The following is a 26966-nucleotide window of genomic DNA, read 5'->3' as shown; positions in this document are numbered from 1 at the left end:
CTTGAGAAAATGTGAGGCTCATTGGATACATTTTCTTAATACTATTACTCAAAAGGTTTAAGTACAGATTTGGATCTTTATCTATTTGTATGATTTATAATGCATTATCTATAAAGGTATTTCATGTTATCCTTCTGAATATTTGGATTATGATGCTTTTTACATATGTATATAGGTTTTTTCTATGACAATGTAATGGTTCCTGAGTGAATAGAGAGATGAGTCTCTACATGGTTAACCATTTGTATATCAGTGGTGTGAAATGATTAATGAAGGAATACAATTGTACTAATGAGCAATTAACCACAGATTGATTCCACAGGTGATTTTTTGGGGGGAAAAATGTTAAATTGCAATGTCTGATCAAAATGTTAGATGTTCTGGTCTGAGGAACGGCATGAGCATGTGAGCCTCATTTACAGACCGAAGTTCATCCCTTTTTTTCCCAAAAGAATTTGTGCATCTCTAAACAGGACATGTCAATATCCATCAAGCCTATTTGAAACAGCAATTAACAGACCATATAATCTGAGGCCCAAGATTAAGATCATTACCAAATGCCACAAAAAATGACAGCACTTTAAATAATATCTGGTCTGTCCCCTACTAATGCGCTCACCATGTGGTCCCAGCTTTCAAAGTACTGCAGCAGCTGTGACTATGCAGCATGCATGACATAACAGTCTGTTGCTCCCACTAGGATAGGCAGACAATCATGAAGTAAAGATCAGGCCAGGGCAATTCTGAAGGAAGGCAGGTGGTACTGCATTGGTGGCTGTATTGGTGGCTGAACATAGAGACTGCATGATCATAGTATGGCACTTACCATGAATGCTGAGGCCCTCCTCCTTGTATATGGTATATAGGCGGAAAGCTTCTTCCAGTTCCATTTGTGAGGAAATAGTACAGGGATCGCCTAATGCAAAGAAGAAAGAAGAAAATGTAATTAGGATAAAATTGAACACTGCGCATTTTTGGAAAAATTTACTTTGTGATAGTAAATACATAGTTTTAAAGTCGTAGTAAACCGCAAAAACAGTTGGGCCCCTGCAAGATACTAGCACATTATGACAAACCTTTCCTAAAATGAAGGCCTCCCAGTTGTGCTCCTCCCGGGCATCTCTGCCACTTACCAAAGCTGCTGGAAGCGGTGGAGATGATCTGGTCCTGTGGTCCGTCCATTTAAAATTGCTGCCATGCCATCACGTGCACCGGTCAGGACCCCCGGGAGTCCGACCGTGGTTCCCGCAGACTCAATACCCATGGGGATACCCGCGATCGTCTCACGGGGAGGGAAAAAGGGGAGATGCCGCTGTAAACAGCATCTCTCCGTTCCACCTAGCAACAAGTGACACTGATCTCTGCGCCCTGTGATTGCAGCAGAGATCAGTGATCTGTAAATCACAGCCACGCCCCCCACAGTTAGAAACAGGCCCCTAGGACACACTTAACCCCTACGCTGCCAACTCCTGGTTAACCCCTTCAATGCCAGTGTCATTGACACAGGAATCAGTGCATTTGTATAGCACTGGTTGCTCTATAAATGGCAATGGTCCCAAAAATGTGTCAAAAATGTCCCATGTGTCCGCCATAATGTCGCCATTACTAGTATAAAAAAAAAAATTAAAACACTGATCGCAGTTATTACTAGTAAAAAAAAAAAAAAATATTAATAAAAATGCCATAAAACTAGCCTCTATTTTGTAAACGCTATAACTTTTGCATCAACCAATAATCACTTTTTTTGCGATTTTTTTTACCAAAAATATGTAGAAGAATACCTATCGGGCAAAACTTAGGGGGAAAAAAAATGTATATATTTTTTGGGGATATTATAGCAAAAAGTAAAAAATAATGCGTTTTTTCAAAATTGTTGCTGTTTTTTTGTTTATAGCGCAAAAAATAAATAAAAAAACCGCAGAAGTGATCAAATACCACCAAAAGAAATCTCTATTTGGAGGGAAAAAAATGACGACAATTTTGTTTGGGAGCCACGTCGCACGACCACGCAATTGTCAGTTAAAACGTCACAGTGTCAAACTGCAAAAAGTGCTCTGGTCTTAAGACAGCAAAATGGTCCGGGGCTTAAGTGGTTAAAAGGGATTTTTTTTTTCTTTTAAAAGGGAAATAAATACATTTTTTTCTTTTGCTTTTAACTACTTAACCACTTAAGGACTGGGCCTATTTTTCAGACTCAGCGTTTACAAGTTACAATCAGTTTGTATTGCTAGAAAATTACTTAGAACCCCCAAACATAATTTTTTTTCTAACTCTCTAACACAGAGAATAAAATTGTGATCATACCTTCTGTCGCACCATATTTGCTCAGCAGTCTTACAAGTGCACTTTTTTTTTTAAAGAAATGCACTTATTTGAATAAAAAATACAACAGTTAAGTTATCACAATTTTTTTTGATGTTGTGAATGATAATGTTACGCCAAATAAACTGGTACCCAACATGTCACACTTCAAAACTGCACCCGCTTGCACTACGTATGTATGTGTTCACTTTTGCACGCAAGCTTTTTGTTTTTTCTTATGGGATTTCACTTTTTATACTTTTTGGATTTGACACTGTCCTTTAAAAAAAAAATTAATTTGGTCATTTTTATTCCTATTACAAGGAATGTATACATCCCTTGTAATAGAAATAAAAGCAGGACAGGACCCCTAAAATGCAATAAAAAAAAAAAAAGTTGCCAGCTAGCTGCTGCCATAACCACGATATTTGGCGTCAAAGTGCTGGCATACGGTTGCAGAAATGTGCGTGAAGTGGTTAAGTACCAAGTCTCTTTTTGAGATCTGTTTACAAGTTAAAAATCTGGTTTTGTTGCTAAATTTACTTAGAACCCCCAAACATTATATTTTTTTCAGACACCCTACAGAATAAAATTACAGTCGTTGAACTACTTTTTGCCACACCATATTTGCACAGCGGTCTTAGAAACGTAATTTTTTATTTTTTATTAAAGAAATACACTTTTTTTAATAAAAAAATAAAAATAAGAAAGCAGTACAGTCAGCCAAACTCTGACCCATAAAAATCTCCATAGACTAAAAATGTTTACAGGTTACCGGTTTTGAGTTACAGAGGAGATGTTTTGCCAGAATTATTGCTCTAACGATTTTGGTGCAACTGGCATTCGCTTCTGTGCGCGAGCTTGGCGCGACGGGGCTCTTTAAATTTTTATTTAATTTTTTTATTTTACTTTACTCTCATATTTAAACCTAAATGCAAAAATAAACAAAAAAAAAAAAAGTCAAAATAATATTTCTCCTTTAAGATCATTGGGTGGAAGTGACATTTGAAGTCACTTCAGTCATCCAATGGTATCAAGCTGAGTGGGGGATATCTTTCCCGCACTCAACATCCAGTCTCAGAGGGTAAAGGACCCGATCGTTTCCGCCGCTACTGACGAGCCCGTACCGGAGCCCGGTAAGGGGCGGGAAGGGGGGGGGGGCTCTCCTGCCACTGATAAAAAGAGAAATCAAGGCAAATCCACTGTAGAGAACACTTTTAGCTGAATGCAGACCGCCCACTATTTAAAATGATCCCGGATTTATGGCAGCTATCTGCTGCCATAACAGTATTCCACGTTAAACAGCCTCCATATAATGACGGCGGGCAGTCCACAAGTAGTTAAACTGATTGTAAAGTCTCTTTTTTTTGTTTTGTTTTTAAAACCAAAACAGGTTATACTTGCCTCCCCTGTGCAGTTGGTTTTGCACAGAGCAGCCCGGATTCTCCTCTCCTGGGGTCCCTCTTTGCTGATCCTGGCCCAACCCTCCTAGAGTGCCCCCTCAGTCAGTAGCTTTCTATGAGGGCACCCAAACAAACAGAGTCAGAGCTCCGTGTATCCATTCAGACACAGAGCTCTAGCTCGGACCCTCTCTCCCCTGATTGGCTGACTCCCGATCGACATCCGCAAGAGCAAATGGGGCCGCTGCTGTGTCTCAACCAACCAGGAGGAGTGTCCCAGATGGCTTAGACATTCGTGGATCTAGCTGGAGAGAGAAGGGGTTCAGGTAAGTAATTAGGGGGGTGCTGCTAAACACAAAAGGTTTTTTTCTATCTTAATGCATAGAATGCATTAAGATAAAAAACCTACTGCCTTTATAACACCTTTAAGACCCCTTTCACACTGCGCTGCCTAGGGCTTCAGCGCTAAAGCGGTGCTATTTTTAGCCCTGCTTTACAGTCGTTTTAGCCATTTGGCTGCTAGTGGGGCAGTTTTAACCCCCTGCCAGCATGGAGTTTTGCCAGCGGTATCGCAGCACTGCCTTATTGATTTCAATGGGGAGCAGCGGTGTTGTGTTCTCGTTATGTGTTCTCATTTACATAGCATAAACATTTAACTTTTTTTATATGTTACTTTTCCATAATTTTTTTCCATTTACTTAGGCTGAGGATTTAAGGTATACCATGTTTAACTTTGTCTGTACAGTGCTAGGAAATCGTATCAGTTGCAAACTAGTTTTGAACATAGTCTTTGCTAACAGGTTAGAGATCTAGAAACTGGGCTTCTGCATTCTATGTTAATCAGGGGAAATTCAGTGTGTCCCTCTTTGTCAGTAGGGACATATTGAGTTTCCTCACATTTCCAATTGTTTTGAATAGCTTGCAGTTTGCCCAAGGCCAAAGATCTAGAAAGGTAAGGATTTGTTTTTTTTAAATAATTTTTAGGTATGTTGTGTGAATGGAAACACAAACGTAGTGGTATTTTCTTTAAAAAATAAAATAAATAAATAATTGACTGCAAAAGTAGAAATCCACTTACAAAATAACTAAAAAATGCGTCACACAAGGAAACAAAAACATACACAGTAACATTTTATAGAACTGTTACTTAGTTTATTTGAACCTGTCGGACAAGATCCTTGTTGGCTTTGCAATTTCCCTGTCACTCCTACTTGTGTTCAGCAGGAATTTGAACCAATTAACAAATGACGGACCAAAGGAATAATCACAAAATGGAATCATTCTTTGTATTTCACAGTAACCTGAATCCTTACAGAATTATAGTCCACATCAATGGTTCTGAAACATTTTATGATTATAGATCCCTTTTGAACAGCCCAACATGTCGCCTTATTTCCCTCAACTAGGCTGTCCACTCATTATTAAGAGTCCTGGCAGGTACCAGTATGGCTTCATGAACACGGACAGTGAGGTTGAAAATATGCTGGGAATAATATTTCAGGCCTTTTCTGGAAAGCCACAAGACCAGTGTACAGCCTGCCATACAAGTGAAGGGCATGCTGCCATACTTTTGTATACGCTGATTATTCAATGCTTTAGTGCTCATCCACATATGTGCGTACAATGTACTTCCCTAACACGAGACATCCACAATCAGGAAACATGTTGTACATACATGTACACGTAGATGCTTCTGTGCACATTCACTTGTACTACAGGCAGTCCGCTGCGGCTCCCCTGGTACAGGAAAAACGCCCAGAATTTTAAATCCAGCATACCATCCATGAGCAGGAGGCCTATGAATCCAAAAAGGGTCAGTAGCTTGGTTTTACTCCATATATCGATAGACAGGAACAGACCGTCAAGATTTTATATTTATATAAAAATGGCAAATAAAAAAATACCCGAACTAGCTACAACTAGTGGGATGTTTGCTGCGGTTTTTGAGCAATGAAAACATGGAACGGAGGAACAGTTACCTTTTTGTTAACTCATTAGTACTAGCTGAACTACATGTACAAAGAAAATATTACAATGCAAACATACATGATTTGTAGCCAAAATTGGAGCAAGACAAATGAAGAAAGCATAGAATAAACCTCAATGCCAACATCAGTTTTAGGGTCCATTGTATATCAAAGTATTATCCAATCAACAGGTCAAGCTGAATCATTTGTCTGTCCTGATTTCTCACAACAACACGCAAGAAAGCAAAACAACAAAGAAATAGCAATTTATGTGTATGGACTATAATTTTTAAGGGCAAATGGTGTGGTTCTTTGACACCCATGGTGACCATACCCTACCAGATTTTCTTTGGGCAACCCCTAACCTTATAGGTCAGCTAATATAAAAAGGTAAAGCCTGGTTAACGTGGTCTTTGCGATCCGGCACTGCGTCGCTTTAACTGACAATTGCGCGGTCGTGCGACGTGGCTCCCAAACATTTTTTTCCCACAAATAGAGCTTTCTTTTGGTGGTATTTGACCACCTCTGCATTTACAGCTTTGTGAGCTTTATTTGAACTGTACAAAAACGTGCACTTCCTTCACTGCAATGTTTGGAAGGTCACTCGCTGGCAAACCTTGCAGCACGATTCAAGCCGGTGTGCTGCGATAAAATGTAGCACTGTGTTGCAGTGTGAATGAGACACATAGTAAACAATTGTTTCCTGTGTGTCCCTGGGGTGACAGATGTTTTACTATGCGGTAAAACGTTTGTCACAGCACATAGCGTGAATTGGCCCCCAAGGGCACTTTCACAGTGCCTGGGTGTCGGCGGTAAATCGCACTATTTTTATCAGCGCTTTACCATCATTTTAGAAGCGCTCTTCAGCCCAATATCGGGGCGCTTTAACTGCCCATTGATTTCAATGGGCAGGGGCGCTTTAAGAGTGGTGTATAAACCACTCCCAAAGCTCCTCAAAGAAGCTGCTTGCAGGACTTTTTTGACATTCTGCCAGCGCACTGCTCAAGTATGAAAGCACTCGGGCTTTCACATTGGAGTGACAGGAGATGCATTTTATAGGCGCTATTTTTAGCGCTATGGCACCTCCATGTAAAAGGGGTCTAAAAGTTGAGTGCAGGGCCCGGGCATGAAAGAATTTAAACTGCATTCAAAACAGATTTTTTTCAGATTTATGACAATGTTGCACGGGCCACACATTTCTTTTTTCTTTTTAATCTTAACCACTTAAGGACCGCCTCCTGCACATATACAGTACAGACCAAAAGTTTTGACACACCTTCTCAAAGAGTTTTCTTTATTTTCATGATTATGAAAATTGTAGATTCACACTGAAGGCATCAAAACTATGAATTAACACATGTGGAATTATATACTGAACAAAAAAGTGTGAAACAACTGAAAATATGTCTTCTATTCTAGGTTCTTCAAAGTAGCCACCTTTTGCTTTGTTTACTGCTCCGCACACTCTTGGCATTCTGTTGATGAGCTTCAAGAGGTAGTCACCTGAAATGGCTTTCCAACAGTCTTGAAGGAGTTCCCAGAGATGCTTAGCACTTGTTGGCCCTTTTGCCTTCACTCTGCGGTTCAGCTCACCCCAAACCATCTCGATTGGGTTCAGGTCCGGTGACTGTGGAGGCCAGGTCATCTGGCGCAGCACCCCATCACTCTCCTTCTTGGTCAAATAGCCCTTACACAGCCTGGAGGTGTGTTTGGGGTCATTGTTCTGTTGAAAAATAAATGGTCCAACTAAACGCAAATCGGATGGAATAGTATGCCGCTGCAAGATGCTGTGGTAGCCATGCTGGTTCAGTATGCCTTAAATTTTGAATAAATCCCCAACAGTGTCACCAGCAAAGCACCCCCACACCTCCTCCTCCATGCTTCACAGTGGGAACCAGGCATGTAGAGTCCATCCGTTCACCTCTTCTGCGTTGCACAAAGACACAGTGGTTGGAACCAAAGATCTCAAACTTGGACTCATCAGACCAAAGCACAGATTTCCACTGGCCTAATGTCCATTCCTTGTGTTCTTTAGCCCAAACAAGTCTCTTCTGCTTGTTGCCTGTCCTCAGCAGTGGTTTCCTAGCAGCTATTTTACCATGAAGACCTGATTCACACAGTCTCCTCTTAACAGTTGTTCTAGAGATGTGTCTGCTGCTAGAACTCTGTGTGGTATTGACCTGTTCTCTAATCTGAGCTGCTGTTAACCTGCGATTTCTGAGGCTGGTGACTCGGATGAACTTATCGTCCACAGCAGAGGTGACTCTTGGTCTTCCTTTCCTGGGGCGGTCCTCGTGTGAGCCAGTTTCTTTGTAGCGCTTGATGGTTTTTGCCACTGCACTTGGGGACACTTTCAAAGTTTTCCCAATTGTTCAGACTGACTGACCTTCATTTCTTAAAGTTAAACTTAAAGTTAAAGTTTCTTAAATGATGGCCACTCGTTTTTCTTTACTTAGCTGCTTTTTTCTTGCCATAATACAAATTCTAACAGTCTATTCAGTAGGACTATCAGATGTGTACTGTATCCACCTCCTGCACAACACAACTGATGGTCCCAACCCCATTTATAAGGCTTGAAAGCCCACTTATTAAACCTGACAGGGCACACCTGTGAAGTGAAAACCATTTCAGGTGACTACCTCTTGAAGCTCATCAACAGAATGCCAAGAGTGTGTGAAGCAGTAATCAAAGCAAAAGGTGGCTACTTTGAAGACCCTAGAATATAAGACATACTTTCAGTTGTTTCACACTTTTTTGTTCAGTATATAATTCCACATGTGTTAATTCATAGTTTTGATGCCTTCAGTGTGAATCTACAATTTTCATAGTCATGAAAATAAAGAAAACTCTGAAGAACGAGGAGAGGTCTGTGTAAACAAACCTCTCCCCGTGCTTCCTAGTGTGTCTGTCACCGATCGTCTGTTATCGGGAAAAAGGGTTATGTAAAAGGGTTATAGGGATGGACGATCAGTAACGTCACATGCCAGGCCACACCCCCCTACAAAAAAAAAAAACATATCATCATACATAACACCTACACTGCCCCTAGTGGTTAACTCCTTCACTGCCAGTGACATTTACACAGGAATCAGTGCATTTAAATAGTACCGATTGCTGTATAAATGACAATGGTCCCAAAAATGCGTAAAAAATGTCTCATATGTCCGCCATAATGTTGCAGTCACAATAAAAATCACTGATCGCCGCCATTACTAGTAAAAAAAAATTAAAATGCTAAAAAACTATCCCCTATTTTGTAAACGCTATAACTTTTGCGCAAACCAATCGCCAATTGCGATTTTTTTACCAAAAATATGTAGAATACGTATCGCCCTAAACTGAGGAAAACATTTTTTTATATATTTTTTGGGGATATTTATAGCAAAAAGTAAAAAAGCTTTTTTTTCTAAATTGACACTCTATTTTTGTTTATAGTGCAAAAAAATAAAAACCGTAGAGGTGATCAAAAAACCACCAAAAGCAAGCTCTATTTGTGGGGGAAAAAAAAAGGACGTCAATTTTGTTTGGGAGCCATGACGCACGACCGCGCAATTGTCAGTTAAAGCAGCGCAGTGCTGAATCGCAAAAAGGGGCTTGGTCCTTTGGCTGCAAACTGGTCTGGGGGCTTAAGTGGTTAAACAGAGTTTAAGCTTGATGGAGTTATATCTTTGTCTCAATCTTCAGAATTACATAGTTATGTAATTTTCTTTCTAACTCAGAGCCACAGCCAACACTGATGTTCTTGCACATTTAAACATCTGTTTCACTGCAAAAAAAATAAAAATAAAAAAAAGAAGAGGAAAATGAAAGATTTCCAGGAGCACAAAAACATTTACACGTGCCATTCTTTAACAAGTCAAAGAATGATTTGCAAAATGTAGTGTGTAAACCAAAAATATTTCACTTTTTATTATGCAACATTTATTAAAAGTTTTTTATGCTGATACATAGTGATCATTTGTGAATGTAAAAATAGTGCCAAGAACACAAATTGTGAGAGCGATAAAAAAGCAGAAAGCACAAAATCATAGAAACAAAGGCAGAATTAAAAACCATGCTGGGTTCAAACTAAAGAGCCACACACTGCACAGAAATAAATCTTATATAAAGGCAATTACTGAACGCAGACTAAACACTGAATAGAGTCAAGGACACAACCAAGCACTCCTTTAAGGAGAGAGTAAAGCGCAGTGTTGGGATTAAGCTCTGGAAGAGTACAAGCAAAAAGGTGAATAAGGGTCCTATTTATTTACAAGGTAGCAGAATGGCTTTACCATGTCCATACTGTAGCAAAAAAATAAAAATAAATAAAAAAAAGCTGTTTGTGGATTCGGTAGTTTTACACATGTGGGGCATTCTTTCTTTTCCAGCATAGTTTGCCTGATGGTGCTTTGTGGAGGTGAATGAGGATCTATTCTGAGAGGCTCGTTAGCATATTTTTTTTTTTTTTTTTTTAACAATCCTTCTTGTGGCCATCATGTGCATCCTCCTATGGCAAGGGGTCATATAGTTTTGGTAAGAAGCTTCATATCCATGCAAACTTTTTTTTCTTGTGCTTTTTAAATAGCCCCACATCTGCTGGCAAATGCAATGACACCTCCTAGTGTCTAAAATTCAGTAATACATTTTTGAAAGCAGTGTTTGTGAAAATACTCAATATAAACTACAATAAAAAAGTGTTCTCAAAACAGTCTGTTTAATGCGATACAAATTCCAACTGTGTTTCCATGTCTGTGTTATGGGTTTCCTAAATAGATAAAGGCTTAACAGATAATCATGACCTCTTATTGAGATAAGCGAGTCATAAAAACACTTCTTCCCAAAAGGAAAAAGATTGGCAGAACACCCAAGGCTTCCCTTCTCAACCACATCTTTCATACGTGAATATAGACAGGTCAAACATGCTCCAATTCCTTTCCTCCACTTCTCCTACTGTAGCAAAGACAATAGGTTCCTACGTTCGGGCCCAGCATCAAAACATATATATCTCTACAGTGTAGTATATATTAACCACTTCAGCCCCAGGTTTTACCCAGTTAATGACCAAGCCATTTTTTTTGCGCTACAGCACGGCGTTGCTTTAATTGGACAGTTGTGCAACACTGTACCCAAACAAAATGTATGTCCTTTTTTTCCACAAATATAGCTTTCTTTATGTGGTATTTGATCACCTGTTATATATATATATATATATATATATATACATACACACACACACACACATATACACACACACACACACACACATTATATATATATACATACACACACATACATACATACATATATACACACACACACACACACACACTTTTTTACTTTCTGCTATAAACACTGCAGGGAAGGTGTTAACACCAGGGGCGTTCAAAGGGTTAAATGTGTTCCTAGGGAGTGATTTCTAACTGTGTGGGGGGATGGACTGACTGGAAGAAGAGAAACAGTCTGTGTTCCCGATTAGCAGGAAGCTTTGTTTACAAGTCAAAATGAGGCTTGGTTAAGTAGAAGTCATCATCACACTGGTAAGGGGTGGGGGAAAAAAATCTAGCTTCTGATTGGATGTCGTATATGGGAAGGTGAAACCCCTAGGATGGCCATCAAGCCGTGGGATTGGGTATCCCACCTATTGACACGAATGAGGCTTGGTTAAAGGGGAAGCTATGGGTGATCTAATATAGTGATTGGCCAAATTGAGTACTATGGGAGGGGTGGCCTCTTTGGGAATCTGATCAACCGATTGGCTATCGAAAATGAGGCTTGGTTTGAGCGGGAAATGCAGAGGGCCCAGAGCGAGGCTTGGTGAGGATGTGGCAGTATAAATAGAGGTGACACAGCATGCCACTCGTGCCCCTGGATGACGCAATTTTTTGTGAAACGTGTAGGGTTGAGCGATGCGCTGTCACCCCTTACGAAGGAATTGTACCTAGGAACGACGAGTTTGTCCGCTTGCGTCCAGCCGACGCATTGGACTTGAGGCTGATCTTTCCTTTGTGCTTTGTAAGTGCATTTTTGTTTTTAAAATTTGAGTTATATTAAAAGGTTTTACACTATTGGAGCTTCATTTCTTTTGCATGGAGTTGGCACATATGACCTAATATATGGGAGATAACTAAAGATACTTGTTTGACAACCTGGTCATGATATCGGTGGAGGGAGGAGAACAGCTGAGTCCCTTCTGAAGTGGGAGATATCTATTATTACATGCTGTTGGTGACCCTCTGTAGTGGGGGGTCATGAAATTCTGGTAAGGAGTAATTTTGGCTGTATGGTGGTGGATCAAGCACTTGCTACACAGTAGAAGATTTGACGATTTCATCTATATTGGACTCTGTTGGAATTTAAATGTCTATATAATTACACATTGGGCGTTCACGATTTTGTTTTATATTTTTTTGTTTTTCTTTTTTCTTTTTCCGTAGTTCACTGTGATCAATTATCCTATAACCCTTATTCTTTAGGACTGGGGGTAATAGGCCTAATTTTGCACATTATTATTGAAATTTTGTCTAATGTTTTTTACTTCATTGAATTTTATGTGGGTTTATGATTTAGCGCAGCTTACTCAATTTTTCATGTGTTTTTTTTCTGTAATTTTGTAATACAGTCAAGCCGCAGCTGATCAAAGTTCCATTGTGGACGATTAGTATAATATTTTTATCATAGCGCAGTTTTTTTCCTTTTTTCCAATGACCTAAAACATACCACCAAGGCAACAAAGCAGTGGCTCAAGAAGAAGCAGAACATTAAGGTCATAAGTGGCCTAGCCAGTCTCCAAACCTTAACTCTATAGAAAATTTATGGAGGGAGCTGAAACTTCAAGTTGACAAGCGACAGCCAAGAAACCTTAAGGAATTGAGGGGTGGCGAATCAGAGCAGAGAGATCTGTCCGCTAGCCTACCTTTTAAGTGGAGTAGAGGGGAATTGAGCTATTTGGGGATAAAACTTACAGCACAAAGGGCTAATCTATACGAAGCTAACTATATGCCTCTACTAAACAAAATTAAAATGCAAATGAAAAGTATGAAGTACAAAGCAATATCCTGGATGGGTAGAATAAACGTAATAAAAATGTTTATATTACCCATGGTACTCTACACACTCCAAATGATCCCCATTTCACTGCCAGGAAGCTTTTTCAGAAAACTAAAATCTATGGTCCTCTCATTTATATGGTCCCCAAAAAAAACGCGCATTGTGTATAAGGTTCTTGTAAAGGAAAAGGAAAGAGGAGTTGCACTCCCAGATTTCAAAAAATATCACAAAGCCATAGTGTTATCTAGGATGGCAGACTGGACATATAATTTAAAGGAGAAGAGTTGGGCGGAGTTGGAAACCAGATTAAGCGGGATGGAATTAGCAAAAATGATTTGGATACCAGCTCAGGCGCGGAACTTAGGAACATGCACCAGTACAATAACAAGACATACACTTAAAACATGGGACAAAATAAATAAGATACACAATTGGACATGTAACTCTCCATTAATGTCACTATTAGACACAAAACATTTTCTGCCAGGGATGGAGGAGCGGTTGTATTATAGTAGATGGGCACAGAGAGAAGAAGTAACACTAGGAGAGGTGATTAAAGGGGATAGGATACTTACATATAGGGAAATCACTCAAGAGTGGGGGCACAGACCATTAGATAGATGGAGACACAATCAATTGGCACACTTCACACAGGGGCTCCCACAGCCCCTACGATGAATGAATTAGTTAAGGCCAATAGAGAAACGACTTAAGGACGCACAGTGTTTCGTGAAAAGGGTATCCAAAATGTACAAAATATTAAGAGGTGAGGGAGATGGGGAGTTACCTGCATACTTAGGGAAATGGGAAGGGGAACTGGGGACACTAAAATGATGAGCACAGAATGAAATTATTAAAAATGACATATTCACTTCCAAGAGACTCACAAACGCATGAAATGGCATACAAATTAATAGCGAGGTGGTATATGACACCCATAAGAATGCAGAGGTTAAGAGGGGGAGAGGAACTAACAAGTTGGAGGGAATGCAAGGAACAAGGCTCTTTTAAACATATATGGTGGGACTGCCTGAAAATAATACCTTTCTGGGACAAAATAATTGAAATTATATTTTTGGTAACTGGAAGGAGGATTAGGAAATGCCCATGGGCTTGCCTGTTTCACGACACACAGACATGGGAGTAAGGCAATACAAAGCTACTCTTGTCCCTTATCTTTTGAATGCAGCCAAAGCCTTAATCCCAAACCATTGGGGAGATCCACAGGTGCCGACAATTCTTGAATGGGCGAGGAGGGTGGAGCAGATCAGGCTGATGGAAGAGTCGATCAACAAAATTCAGGAGACAGAAGGGGAAATTCAAGGGAAATGGCAAAAATGGCTGACATTCTTAGAGAAAGGGGACTGTCGTGTCCTATTAGCAGGTGAAGGGGACAGGGAGGAGGACGAAGGACGTGGGGGGAGATAGGGGGCACATCTCCCTTTTTTTTTATTTTTATTTGCCCCGGGGGGGGGGGGGTAAAGGTTTGTATTGTACTTTGTAAGACTAGGGGAGCAAGGAGACTATGTAATAAATTGTACAATCTGTTCCCTTCATTAATTGTACAAATGTATATGTATAAATTGTCAAAAAGAAAAAAAGAATATATAGAAACCTTAAGGAATTAGAGACGATCTGTAAAGTAACGTGGAGAAAAATCTCTCCCGAGAGGTGTGCAAACCTGACAACACACAACAAAAAACAGCTTACCTCTCCGCTTGCCAAACAAGGGTTTCTCCATCAAGTACCAAGTCATGTTTTGCTTGGGAATCAAATATTTATTTTACGCACTAAACAGCAACTCAATTTTTTTAACATTTATATCATGTGTTTTTTTTTTTTCTGGATTGTGGTTGATATTTTGTTTCTATCATTTAAAATACACCTATGATAAATACTACAGACCTTTAATTTCTTTGTAAGTGGGCCAACTTATAAAATCTTCAGGGGAATCAAATAATTATTTTCCCCACTGTATATTATTGTTTATATAATATATATAAGTTTTTGTATTGATAATATGTTGTACGTATCTATTGATATTTGAATGCTCATGTTTAATGTATTTGTATTGACACTACTTTTAAAGGGGTAGCACAACACTTCAAATTTATCATCTCCTTTGGATGCTTAAAAACAAGGTACATTTGAAGAAAGTATTCATCGAGGTGGAAGACTGACACCATATTAGGAAGAGAGGAGGGTACTGGGTACAAGACTACTTTATCCTTGTGAATAATGAGGAATTGCTTCAGATAAGAGCCAGTAACTTAGAGACATTTCTGACAGATGTGATTGCCACCAAGATGATTACCCTGCAAGAGAGATCATCCAAGGGGAGTTATGCAATGGGTTCAAAATTGTGGTTTCTGCAGGGCAGAGAGAACCAAATTGGGATTCCAAGGCAGAAGAGGTGGTTTGATCCAAAAAATACATTGAATGCTTTCACAAGGTTTTTGGAAAAGAATGGGCAAAGCTGAAACCTGTCCTTCCCAGAAAGAAACAAACAGGACAGTTTGAGCCCCTCTACCCTGTACTGGCATCTGTTCCTTGTATTACTTTTTGGGCTTTAGCTGGCCATGCATGACAAAACCCTATTTGGTCCTTGTTCCGAGCTTTCCTTTGAGCATTTGGGATTCCTCGCCTTTCTGCTGCCGTGATGGCTGTTATTTGGCTTTTAATATGTTTGGTTGCTGTATAGCCATCTTTTGCCTTATAAGGACACATACTTGCCTTATTGCAAATAACCCCCTGAAGAAAAAAAAAAAACATTCTGAAACATGTTGGGTTTTTGTGTAGCAGCTATGTCTCCAACACCAAGAGGCTAACCATAGATGTGCAATTCTCTGTATCTATGTTTTGTTCCTTATTGGCGTTTTAGTTTCTATACCAGCCATGCATTGCTTTCTTATTTAAAATTGGTGTACCAATGAAATTTGCAGTACTGTTTTTTACATATATGTTTTCCTACGCTTTTGTATGCCTTTGGCTCACATAATCACATCTGGGGGTTCTGTCCTTGTTTACACCCATCTAGGGATGAGGCCCGTTTCTTTTCAACCATACCTCATTCCCTCTATTAAATTTGTAAATATTCAGAGCTGATGTTAGGCTAAAAGGCAGTGCAACAAACTGGAAACAATTGTCTCCTACTGCCAATAGCAGAAAGGACTGACAAAATGGCTAAATTTGAATTTACAAATAGGCATCTTGAATGCTAGATATTCCTTTGTCACATTTTAGGGCCTCAAGAAATTATATAGGCTGATGTACATCAAAATTGGTTAATTTTCACTATATACCATTGATTGTAGACTCTGACTTATATGCAGACTAAATAATATACACTGATTTGGGTTATATTTACCGAACAAATGTAGCAGAAAACATTTTGGCCTAAATTTATGAAAAAATATTTGCAAAATTGTATAATGGAAACTTGCTTCGTTTTTCTGTATTTTTCTTTTCATTTATACAGCAACAAATAAAAAAACCCAGTGGTGATAATAAATACCAACAAATAAAACTGTCTCAAAGCGACAAAAATGTAATTTACATACAGTGTTACATGAGTAATTGGCATTCAACGTGTGAGAATGCTGGAAACTGAAAATTGGCCTGAGCAGGAATGGGGTGAAAGTGTCCGGGGTGGAGATGAGCCCTAGACACTTAATATGTAAAATGGGTCTTAATTATCATGAGAAATCTCCCCCCTTATTCAACATTCTAGAGCTCCAAGAGATTTGTTTGTCTCTGCAGTGCTGCCTAGAATGCATGGTCATTTGATCAAGATCCAGTCAGATAGCTCCACAGCAGTAGTATCAATCATCAGATAGAAACCAGAAGTCTTGCTGTGGCAAGAGGTAGAAAGGATTCTCGATAGAGCATATATCCATGTTGCAGTCTTTTTGGCTATTCATATTCTAGGCATGGAAAGCTGGCAAATGAGCTACATCAGCCAGCAGTGCATGGCCCCAGAAAAATGGTTCCTACATCTGGAATGGTTTTCAGGACCTTTCTTACAATTTGGAGGACAAGAGATGACCTCCAGGTTCAACACAAAACTGAGCAGGTTTGTACCCTGATGCTGAAGCAGTTGCTCTATGAATCAGTGATATCTGTACAACCTGATCTATGCATTTCTTCCTCAGAAACTCCTTCCTCATCCACTTCACAGGATTGAGATGTAGTGCATGAAGGTGATCCTCAAAGCTCAGTCGGATTTGGTACTGCAGTTTTCCAGTGCATGGGTGCCCTCTGTTACAGTTTGCTTTTCTCTGGGTAACTGTTGTCATACCTGTGTTCAGTCAGTTGTTCCAAAGGGGTTACAAATAGGAGTTTCACTTACCACTCACCTTCTTTCTTCTCTCAAACCAGTTCACATTACCAAAACCCAATGAGCAAATATTCCTCTTATCCTAGACCTAAAATTCCTAAACTAGTACAAAACGCCCACTGCATATAAACAGCCGGGTGGGTGTTTCGTCCTGAATGGACGTTCCTGAACATCCCTCAGAAGGAGCGGGACCATGTGGGCACGCGATCCTGATGCACTAGCATCACCCAGACATGTCGCATCTCCGATCGGCAGGAGGGCTCTGATTGACCCTTCTGATCACATAATGACTGTATCCAATCACAGCCATCGTGTAATGTAAAGAAGGTTAAGGAAGTTTTTTCTCTCAACTCCAGAGCTGGATTTTTGAGCCACTAGGCCAGAAACAACCTGTGTTTTTAAGGTCAGGCTTCTGGATCTGTCCAGAGATTGCACATTCTTATCCCACACAAGAATGTTGTGCTGTAGAGGTCTAGAGTGAAACTTAGCAAATGAAACAAAATCCTCATGCAAAAAATAACACACAGAGTGGCTCGTGAAATTTTTTTTTCTTGGGGGAAGAAAAAACAAAAGGCAGCTGAAACACTGGTAAAACACTGTGGGGGATCTGCGGAGCTGCTCCCGGGAGCTTGCGGCCGCCGCCATCTTGCCGCCTAGCAATTCACGGCCATCCATCCACTGCCGACGCCTGGGGACCCCCCGGGTTCTCCCTACAGGCTCTTGGGTACCTGCTGCATCTGGCCCAGTCTGTATTGAGGAGTTTGGCTGGCTGCATCCTATCGGGCCGCAGCCGGTTCCACACTTTGGAGAGCTGCCGCCATCTTGAGGCCTACCTGGCCTCGGACATCCCCGAGCTCAATTTGCCGCGATCCGCGGGGGGTGAGGAGGTGGACCCCCACACGTTCATCAGCGGTCTTTTGGAGGCGGCTGCATCGAGCGGGGGCCTGGAGAATCGCCAGGGGATCCATCAAAGCTGACTACAGGCGCCACCTTATGGCCTACTGCACCAGGCTTCTCCCCCACCTCCAGGTAAAGTCTGTCTCAACTCCTTGTACTATCCTCCCTGTGTCCCAATCTGCGCCCCGGAAGCAATACACTCCCCTCCTTGTGCCACCATCTGGGTCCCAGAACTGCTGCTTCACCCTCCCTGTGCCTTCATCCTCACGGGGGCTACCCTCTGCCGGAAGCTCACCCCTAACACCTCCTTCACTCTGCCAATGGAACCCCAGGATTTGCCCGTTACCCCCCTAGCGGGGAGAATTAGCTCTTGTGTCAGGGTATCAGCCCTGGCACGGGTTTTACTCTGCTGTCAGACCACAGGCTTTCAGCCGATAGACTCCTTCCAGAATTTTCTGCATCCCAAGGGGAACCTCGGATGGGCCACCCTAAGACCCGCTACTCCAAAACTCCTCGTGCCTCCCCGATGACGGCGGCCTCTTCTGCAGGGCGGTCAGCGACTGAGATGGCATCCGGTACACGGGCGGTCGCGGATTCAGGGGAGGTGGGGGCTCCCACGGGGGCAGAGATCCTAGCAGCCATAACATCCTGCAAAGAAACCCTCACAGCAAAGATCCTTGACTGTGGATGTCGGACTCATCCGCCAGCTTCGAGAAAAAGGAATCCATTTCGGTCTTTTGTATCCCAGCAGATTACGGATTACTGATGGTGACAGGACTCGCTTCTTCAACACTCCAGAGGCTGCGGCGGCTTGGCTGGATGCCCGCTAAACATACGCGACCAGGGGAAGAATGACCGACCTCAATCAGTTGCTAAGTATCCCTCTTCTTTTCAACAGGACTGTCTTTTGCTGATTTCCTGCATTATCTGCTCTGTCCCCAGTCCTCTCCTCCCTATTACACCCCACTTGAACCCATACCGATTATAAAAAGTAAAAGTTTTTATCTCCTGTTGCTGGCTAGAATGCGGTTTACTCCTGCCTAAGGAGCTCCAATGACTACCACTGAATCACCTCACCGTTGTTCAGAAACGCCCCCTGTTCACCCCTCCGTTTCCCCCTCCACACTTGGATTCCCCTCCCGCACTAGAGAACGAGACTCTCTGGAAGGTTTGTATCCACCTTCGGCCCGGTGGCCCAACGTCCAGGGGTCCCAGTGCCATAAAGACGCTATGTTTTTTCTAGTTACAGGACAAAACCCTGCATCGGTTTATATGACTCTCTGGCCTACCTTTTGGGTCATTGAACTTGGTTCTCATGATGTTTGGGTAGGGTGTTTTATGTTATGGGGGAGGGGTTTTTCTGCCTTAAAGTAATGAATAAGTACTGTGCTGCTCATAGGCCGCTGATTGTAGGTGCTCAATTTGGGTCAGTCTATATTTATTGGTTGGTTAGGATCATCCTGTTTCGGTTTCCCCCTGGTGTTCCATGATGGCACCCTCAGATGCTGAGTCACTGATCGTTATATCGTGGAACGTCAGGGGGGCTTAACTCTAAATACAAACAGTCGCTGTTATTCCAATATTTAAAGCTACATAACCCCCATATAGTACTGCTTTAGGAAAAGCACTTAACTGGCAGTAAGGTTCTGGCTTTGAAAAAACCCTGGGTGCAAAGGGCGCTTCATGTGACCTACTCCTCGTACTCTCGAGGGGTTTCTATATTGATCAGTAAACGAGTTCCATGCACAATCCATGAGGTCCATTTGGACCCCCAGGGGAAGTTTGCTATGGTGGTGTTGAGTATTTTTGATAAGAAATATGTCATTGTGAACGTCTATCTGCCTCCTCCGATCTCCAGGTCACCCATGCTTATAGATGTCAGTTCTTAGGTCAACCAGTCATAATGGAATACTCTGAGCTTGAGTCCACCCTTCGGGTGAAGAACTGAAGCCCACTTCTCAGATTTACAGGTCCCTGTTGGTTGCTGCCATCCCCGAACTGTCCTCCCTCTGCAGGAAATGGGTGGGGGACATACTGGAGTTAGATGACTATGACAGGAGGGAGATCTGGGTTTTCCCATTCTCCCCTCTGGTCTCAGCCAGGGACAAACTAGTTCAGTATAAAATTATACATAGAGCTCACTACACACCCCACAGACTGCACCAGATGTCGCCGACACATTCCCCGGCGTGCTGGAGATGCTCGTATCAGCCAGGGGACTTCTTTCACATTTTCTGGGCTTCTCCAGCAATTGGACATTACTGGAAGGAAGTTGTCCAGGTGATAAGTAATATCACTAAGACTAGTATTCCTTATGATCCTAAATATTGTCTGCTGGGGCTGGTGGAACAGATGTTAATCCACAGAGCTAAGAAAATACTAATATCCTTATTATTATACTATGCACGCAAGGCCATCACGATGAACTGGAAGCAATCATATCCCCCCTCTCAAGTTCTGGAAGGGTCTAGTGAATGCCAGTTTGCCCCTTTATAGAGCCACATATGAGGGCAGGGGTTGCCCACATAAATTCGAGAAGGTGTGGGCCTGCTGGTTGGACGATAGCACTACCGCGACTGATGCAGTAACTAACCCTTCGACCAACATTAAGGTTATAATATGGTAATAGACTGATTTCTATGTTATAATATCCTGCACTTATGCTTTTGAGCACAGATCCTCCTGCTTTTAACCTCTCCCCACATTGGGGTCTAAATAAGTTGGTCTGCCTGGTTGAGGACTGTTGTTGCTTCAGAGGAAGACCGAATATGTTATGTTACCTGATGTGTCTTGCTGCGGCCTGTAGCCGCATCAGAGATTTTGACTCTGTGTGGGTACTGTTGGGCAATTTTCTGTGCTGCTAAAAAAAAAAAAAAAAAACACTACTCAATTACTTCTGCCTTATGACACAGGAAGGAGTTGACCAGCTGATCTTATTAACACACACCCTGCATCATCTACCATCAGCTGGTCAATTCTTTCCTGTGTCATGACCTAAAGTCTGTTTAGGAAGTAAGGCACGTAATTGAGCATTGTTTTTTAGCCTCCGTGCTATAGCCCAATGACAGCTACAGCACAGACCTACGTTGCCGGGATGCCGTCATAGGACGTCTTCCCCTGTGCACGCTCCCCGCAAGCACACTTCGGGGCAAAATTTGTGATTGGCTGCGTGACACAGCCAATCACAAGTCATGGGAAATGGCCAATCACAGCAGCCATTTACCATGTGATCGGCATGACCAATGAGAGTTCATCTCAAAATGTACACATGAGATCTTCCCTAATGGGCAGCTCTCCCTCCTCACACGCAGTCTGTGAGGAGGGAGTGCTGTCCATTCTTCTGTGCTGCAGCGTGAGTGATTATATAAAACATCACATACAGTGCCCAAACTGTCAGTGCCCATCAGTGCCACCTCATCAGTGCCCAATGACGCCTCATCAGTGCCATTCTGTGCCACCTCATCAGAGCCATTCTGTGCAGCCAAATCTGTGCTGCCAATCAGTGCACATCTGTGCCACCAATCAGTGCAGGCTTATTAGCATACATCTGTGCAGGCTCATCAGTTTCGGCTGAGCACACATCTGTGCAGGCTCATCAGGGCCCATGATGGCAGGCTTATCTGCACACACCTGTGCAGTCTCATCACCAACAGTCCAAAAAATCCTTTTCCGCTGAGAAGATGTATCAACTTCTTAGTTTGGCCAACAAGAGCAACAGGGAACTCTCTACTTCGTATTTCTCTTCAAATTCAGATTTTGAGTCTGATGTACATTACGATTCAGTCCTAAGCAGTTGAACACTGACAGACTCAGAGAAGGAAGATAATCTGCCTGCAAAAAACAAAGGCGCTCTAGTGAGGAGGCAGTGGCATCCACCTGCACCGCAGTGCCATCCACCACCCCTGCAGTACCTCGGCTAGAAAAGCCAAGTAGCAGCAGGGTGTCACCTCAGCTCCAAAGACCCATGCCAGCCTTCCCTATGCCCTTCAGAACCCTCCTAATTCAGGAGAAGATAACATTCCCCCTTTCACTGCCCAGCCAGGAGTCCAGGTGGACACACAGACTTTCCCCAATAGATTTCTTTTATTTCATTTTTACAGAGGACCTGCTAGCATCAATTGTGGCCCAGTGCAACATGTTGTATGCACAACAATTTATAGCAAGTAACCCAACTTCCTATTATTCCTGTAGAGTGTAGAGACCTAACAGGGGAGGAGTTTAAGATTTGTTTTGGGCACATTCTGTATGGGACTCACCAAAAAAAAATGGTGTTCCTTTTGGTCAACCGACCCCATGCCGATCTTCTCCAGGGTAATGCCCAGAATCAGATATCTCACGATTATGAGGTTTCTACATTTCAATGACAATACCCAGTATTATGGTAAGCTTTACAAAATTTGGCCAATTCTAAATTATTTTTCAGAAAAATCCCCCCAGTTGTTTAACCCGGACCAACACGTGTGGATGAGTCACTTGTAAAATTTAGCAGCAGGCTGAGAATCAAGCAATTTATGCACAGCAAAAGGGCCTGCTATGGGGTAAAAATGTACAAATTGTGACCGAGCCACAGGGTACACATATGCCTTCATAGTGTATGAAGGGAAGGACACAGAGCTGCATCCTCCTAAGGCTCATCAATATGAAGAAGAGGGGAGAAGAAGAGGGGAGACGACGAGTCTGTGAAACAAGGAAATTCTGGCAGTAAAGAGGAGGGACAGAAGGGATGTCTAAATGCGGTCTTCGAGCCACAATAACACCTACGTGGAAATCCCCAGAAGGAATGGCCCCATCCAAAAGCCAACATGTGTCCACGAATACAATTTGTTCATGGGGGGAGTCGACTTCAACGACCAAATGCTCAAACCATACCATGCCAAGACGAACATATCATTGGTATAAAGAAAAGTATCAAATTAATTTTTTTCATTTGGCCATATAGAACACCATTATAAAATTTACCACAACACCACTGAAAGCCCCCACCCCTTCCTTGGCTACCAGGAGGAAATTATCACTGCTCTTATATTCCCAAACCGCCCACCAAAAAACATTTGATCCGTTGTTCTTAGTAGACTCTCCAAACGCCACTTTCCCGACAAAATCCCTCCCAAACTAACAGACCAAAGACGTCAGAGAAGATGTAAGATGTGTACTAGTGGATGAGTTAGAAGAGACCCCTCTTATTATTGTCCAGTGTTCTACCTAACCAGGCCTCTGCATAGGTGATTCTGCCCTTACCATACTTAAGTGAATTATTAGTTAAGTATAATTAACGTTATCCTCAGTTCCTGCCAGGAAATGAACCTGGCTTGTGATTCGACCACGCTTCTGCCTACCGATTCTGTACATACCTCTGCCTGATCTGGAACTGACCCTGGACTGTTGGACCATGTTTTTTGCCTGCCTCTTGGACTGATCTTGTATCCTGCTACTGGACTAGTGGGATTCAAAACACAGGGGTCTCACATATGTGAGGGGCCCCAGAATTGTTTTTCTGGATGAAGAAAACATTTTTGTTTTCTCATTCCTAGATTAGGATCTGGAGACTTCAAATAATTGTGGGTGGGAGAAGCCTCTGCCCTGTCCCCATTCTGTCCTGAATGATGCCCTGCTTCTGCCTATAGGACTTACTGCAATCATGCCTCTACCTGTTGCATGAACTGACCACACCACATGGACTATGTTCCTGCCTACTACCAGGACCAATATTTTGGCACCACTGACAATATTTCTGCCTGCACTGACCCTGAACTATCCCTGCCTGCTGCCTGTATTGTCTATGGACAGTATTCCTGTCTGTTGCCTGGACAATTGCATTTGCTATTGCTGACCAAGTCTCTGACTGCTGCCTGGACCAGTGCTATCCTCCTGTGAACAACTGTATTACTAAAACCACAGGTAATCCTTTGTTTACCCTTTGCTCAGTAGAATGTATTTTGGGGTGTAATTCTTGGTATGTGCATGCTATGTGTCCCTAGAACACCAGACGGTGTTCCTTGCATGTTGGGCCTCTGTTTGTGGCTAGGCTGTGTAAGTCTCACACATGTGGTATCACCATACTCAAGAGTAGCAGCAGAAAGTATTTTGGGGCGTCATTTTTGCTATGTACATGCTATATGTTGAAAATTACATAATTATAAATGGACAACTTTGGGTTAAAAAAAAATGTTTTAATTTTTTTTTCCCCCCACATTTTCCAAAACTTCTGGAAACAATGGCCCGTTCAAAAGACTATATATGCCTCAGATTATACATTGGGGAGTTTGCGTTCCAAAATGGGGTCATTTTGTGGGCAATTCCATTGTCCTGGTGGTCCAGGGCCTTCAAAAGTGTAATAGTTAGATGTGTCATTTAAGCTCCTAGAACACCTGATGGTGCTCCCCGAATGTTGGGCCTCTCTATGTGGCTCGGCTGTGAAAGTCCCACACATGTGGTATCACCATACTCAGGAGGAGTAGCAGAATGTATTTTGGGGTGTCATTTGTGCTATGCACATGCCGTGAGAGAGTAATAGTTACAATGACAATTTTACGAAATTAAAAAAAAAAAATCTTAATTTTGCAAAGAATTGTAGGAAAAAAAATGACAACTTCAAAAAAAACTCACAATGCCCCTTACTAAATACCTTGGAATGTCTAGGTTAAGGCAGTAATGGAAAATAATGGTGGACACACAAAATATTGACACTTTGGGCTCAATTTGGACATTTTCAATTATGGGTGCACTCACTTTTGTTGCCAGTGGTTTAGACATTAATGGCTGATTGTAGAGTTATTTTGAGGGGAAAGCAATTTACACTGTTATACAAGCTGTACACTCACTAATTTAAATTGTAGCAAAGTGTAATTTCTTCAGTGTTGTCACATGAAAAGATATAACAAATTTACAAAAATGTCAGGGGTGTACTCACTTTTGTGAGATACTGTATGTTGTGATAAAAATTGGCAGGCTGCCTGGATTTATTTTTTCAGCTGTGAAAACCTTCTGCACTTGTTAGAATCGTGAAATGCTGTTTTGAAGATCAGGAAGGGAAACAAATTGCAATTTCGATTCTTAATCATGCAGCTCTACCCAGTTGGTTGTAAAGCCTTACGGTTTTTCCCCCCAATGCATTCTGAAAGACCTTCTGTGCTGCAGCTACCCCCCCCCCCCCCCCCACTTTTCTTACCAGAGCCCTATCCATTCCAGCGATGTGCAAGAGACCAGCGGCTCCAGGCTGCTGTCGCTGAGCTCATTTTACAGATTGACAGGAACCAAAAAAAGCCATGCCATGTGACACCTCAGTGGTGGATCAGACCGGGCAAAGTGTAAAACAGTACAAAATCCGAAAGGAGTTTATCCAGGTTAAAAGCACATACCAGAAAGTCTTTGCCCCTCCAGCAGGCAAAGCCCCAAAGTGTCTTCAAGAACAGTGTTCTATTAGACAGGTGCACTATGGACCTGGAAAATGCCCTGCAGCTGACGCATTTCACAAAGATGACCAAGCAAGAGGTTTCACCAGAGCCCAGCACCCAAGGACACATTACAGGCCGGCCCCACTTCTGCCAAGCAGCATCTAGATACGGCTTCCATGGTAATGCTCAGGGATCAGGTTGTTTGGAAAGTTGCAAAATGAGCCCCCATTCTGGCTCTGCAGCAGTTGAAGAAACTTGGTGAAAGAGAATCTATTAAAAGGAAAGATTTTGCTTTTCTCAGAGGAGTGAAGATGTCTGTTCTCAAAGGACACTAGCAAAAAATGGAGGCATGCCCTCCTGAAGGTAGCAGTATAATCTAACTTGCCTCAATGACCTCATTCTATGCATCTTAATGTGCATTTAGAAAAGTTCTATTAAACACCTGACAGGGTAAATTCTCTTGAGCCTCACATGCTCCCCTCTGCAGCTGACAGTGGGAGGGTTTTCAGCAAAAAGGCTGTGCCGTCAATCTAGAAAGTGCCTACTGACAAACTGAATCAACAGTGAAATGCTCATATCCACAAGCAACCTGCAACATTTTTTTTTATCTCATTGTAGAAGTTACATGAAAGACAACTCTGCTCTGAATTCAGGAGCATTAAAGCACTGTAGATACGCCGCAGCACATATTTAGTATGTAGGAGACCATAGTTCTACGTGAAAAAACATATTTAGTAATACTAGCTTATGCAAAATTGACTCATGTGAAATTATATTTTTAATAAGTTAATTTTAAGTTAAAAAAGAAAAATCAGCACAACACGGCTCTTGCATTCAAAGCATGGATATTAATACATAAAAAGATCAACAGGAACCCAGTAAATACGCATTAAATATTAATGTTACCTAACAAGTTGAAAGCACGCAATGTTCGTCTCATAGCAATATGTTTGGGTAAAGAGGAAGCATTTGAAGTTATAGACATCAGTATTTAAATATTAGTAAACAATTCAATACATTTCCAGCAACACAAACGCTCTGAAGGCTCTAAGGCCTCATGCACACGAGACGCAGATGAAACCTCTGCAGAAACGCGCGTTTAGAAACGCGCGTTTAGCCGCGTTTGCATGCCGCGTTTAGACGCGTTTAGACGCGTTTGCGTTTAAACGCGTTTATAAAGATAACATCATGTAGACCCTCCCCAAGCTCTCAAAGCATGTTTTTTTAACTATTTCTGCTATTTTGATCAGAGTGAGCAGCAGCAGCATAGAGAGCAGTTGTACACTTGCATTTGCCTCTCTTTCTGTAGTATATATTTTGAAATGGATCCCATATTGAATATATGTCAGGAAATGCTCCTGATGTTGCTCTTGATGAGACAGCAACGTCGTCGCAAATTTCGTGAGAGGTCCAGAGTCAGAGCTCGTCGATATTGGACCCATCCGTTGATGGGACAGCGAATGTCCCTTGGATATTTCACAAACATGTATGTTCAGCTGCGTACCTACCCCGACAAGTTTTTTAATTTTAGCCGGATGACCATTGTCACATTTGATCTGCTTTTAGAAAAAGTACGACCTGGTCTGACATTCGTGGACACCAATATGAGAAACAGTGTGTCACCAGAGGAACGACTGTTGGT

The 26966-nt window shown here is 41.9% G+C and overlaps 1 protein-coding gene across 2 annotated transcripts in view; it reads right to left on the bottom strand.

Annotated features, from left to right (window-relative positions):
* Window positions 1-26966, bottom strand: part of PRKCZ (protein kinase C zeta) — a 614201-nt gene that overhangs the window by 454713 nt on the left and 132522 nt on the right. For both annotated transcript variants that reach the window (XM_077457658.1, XM_077457659.1), the window contains exon 4: window positions 827-916. In XM_077457658.1, coding sequence (XP_077313784.1) covers window positions 827-916 — 90 coding nt within the window. The remainder of the gene's footprint in view (window positions 1-826; window positions 917-26966) is intronic.

Source organism: Lithobates pipiens, unplaced genomic scaffold (assembly GCF_037356315.1).
Source record: "Lithobates pipiens isolate NorthernLeopardFrog02 unplaced genomic scaffold, aLitPip1_a1.2 Scaffold_27, whole genome shotgun sequence".
Taxonomy (NCBI): Eukaryota; Metazoa; Chordata; class Amphibia; order Anura; family Ranidae; genus Lithobates; species Lithobates pipiens.
The sequence above is the reverse complement of the archived record's forward strand: the minus strand, read 5'-3'. Positions and strand labels throughout refer to the sequence as shown.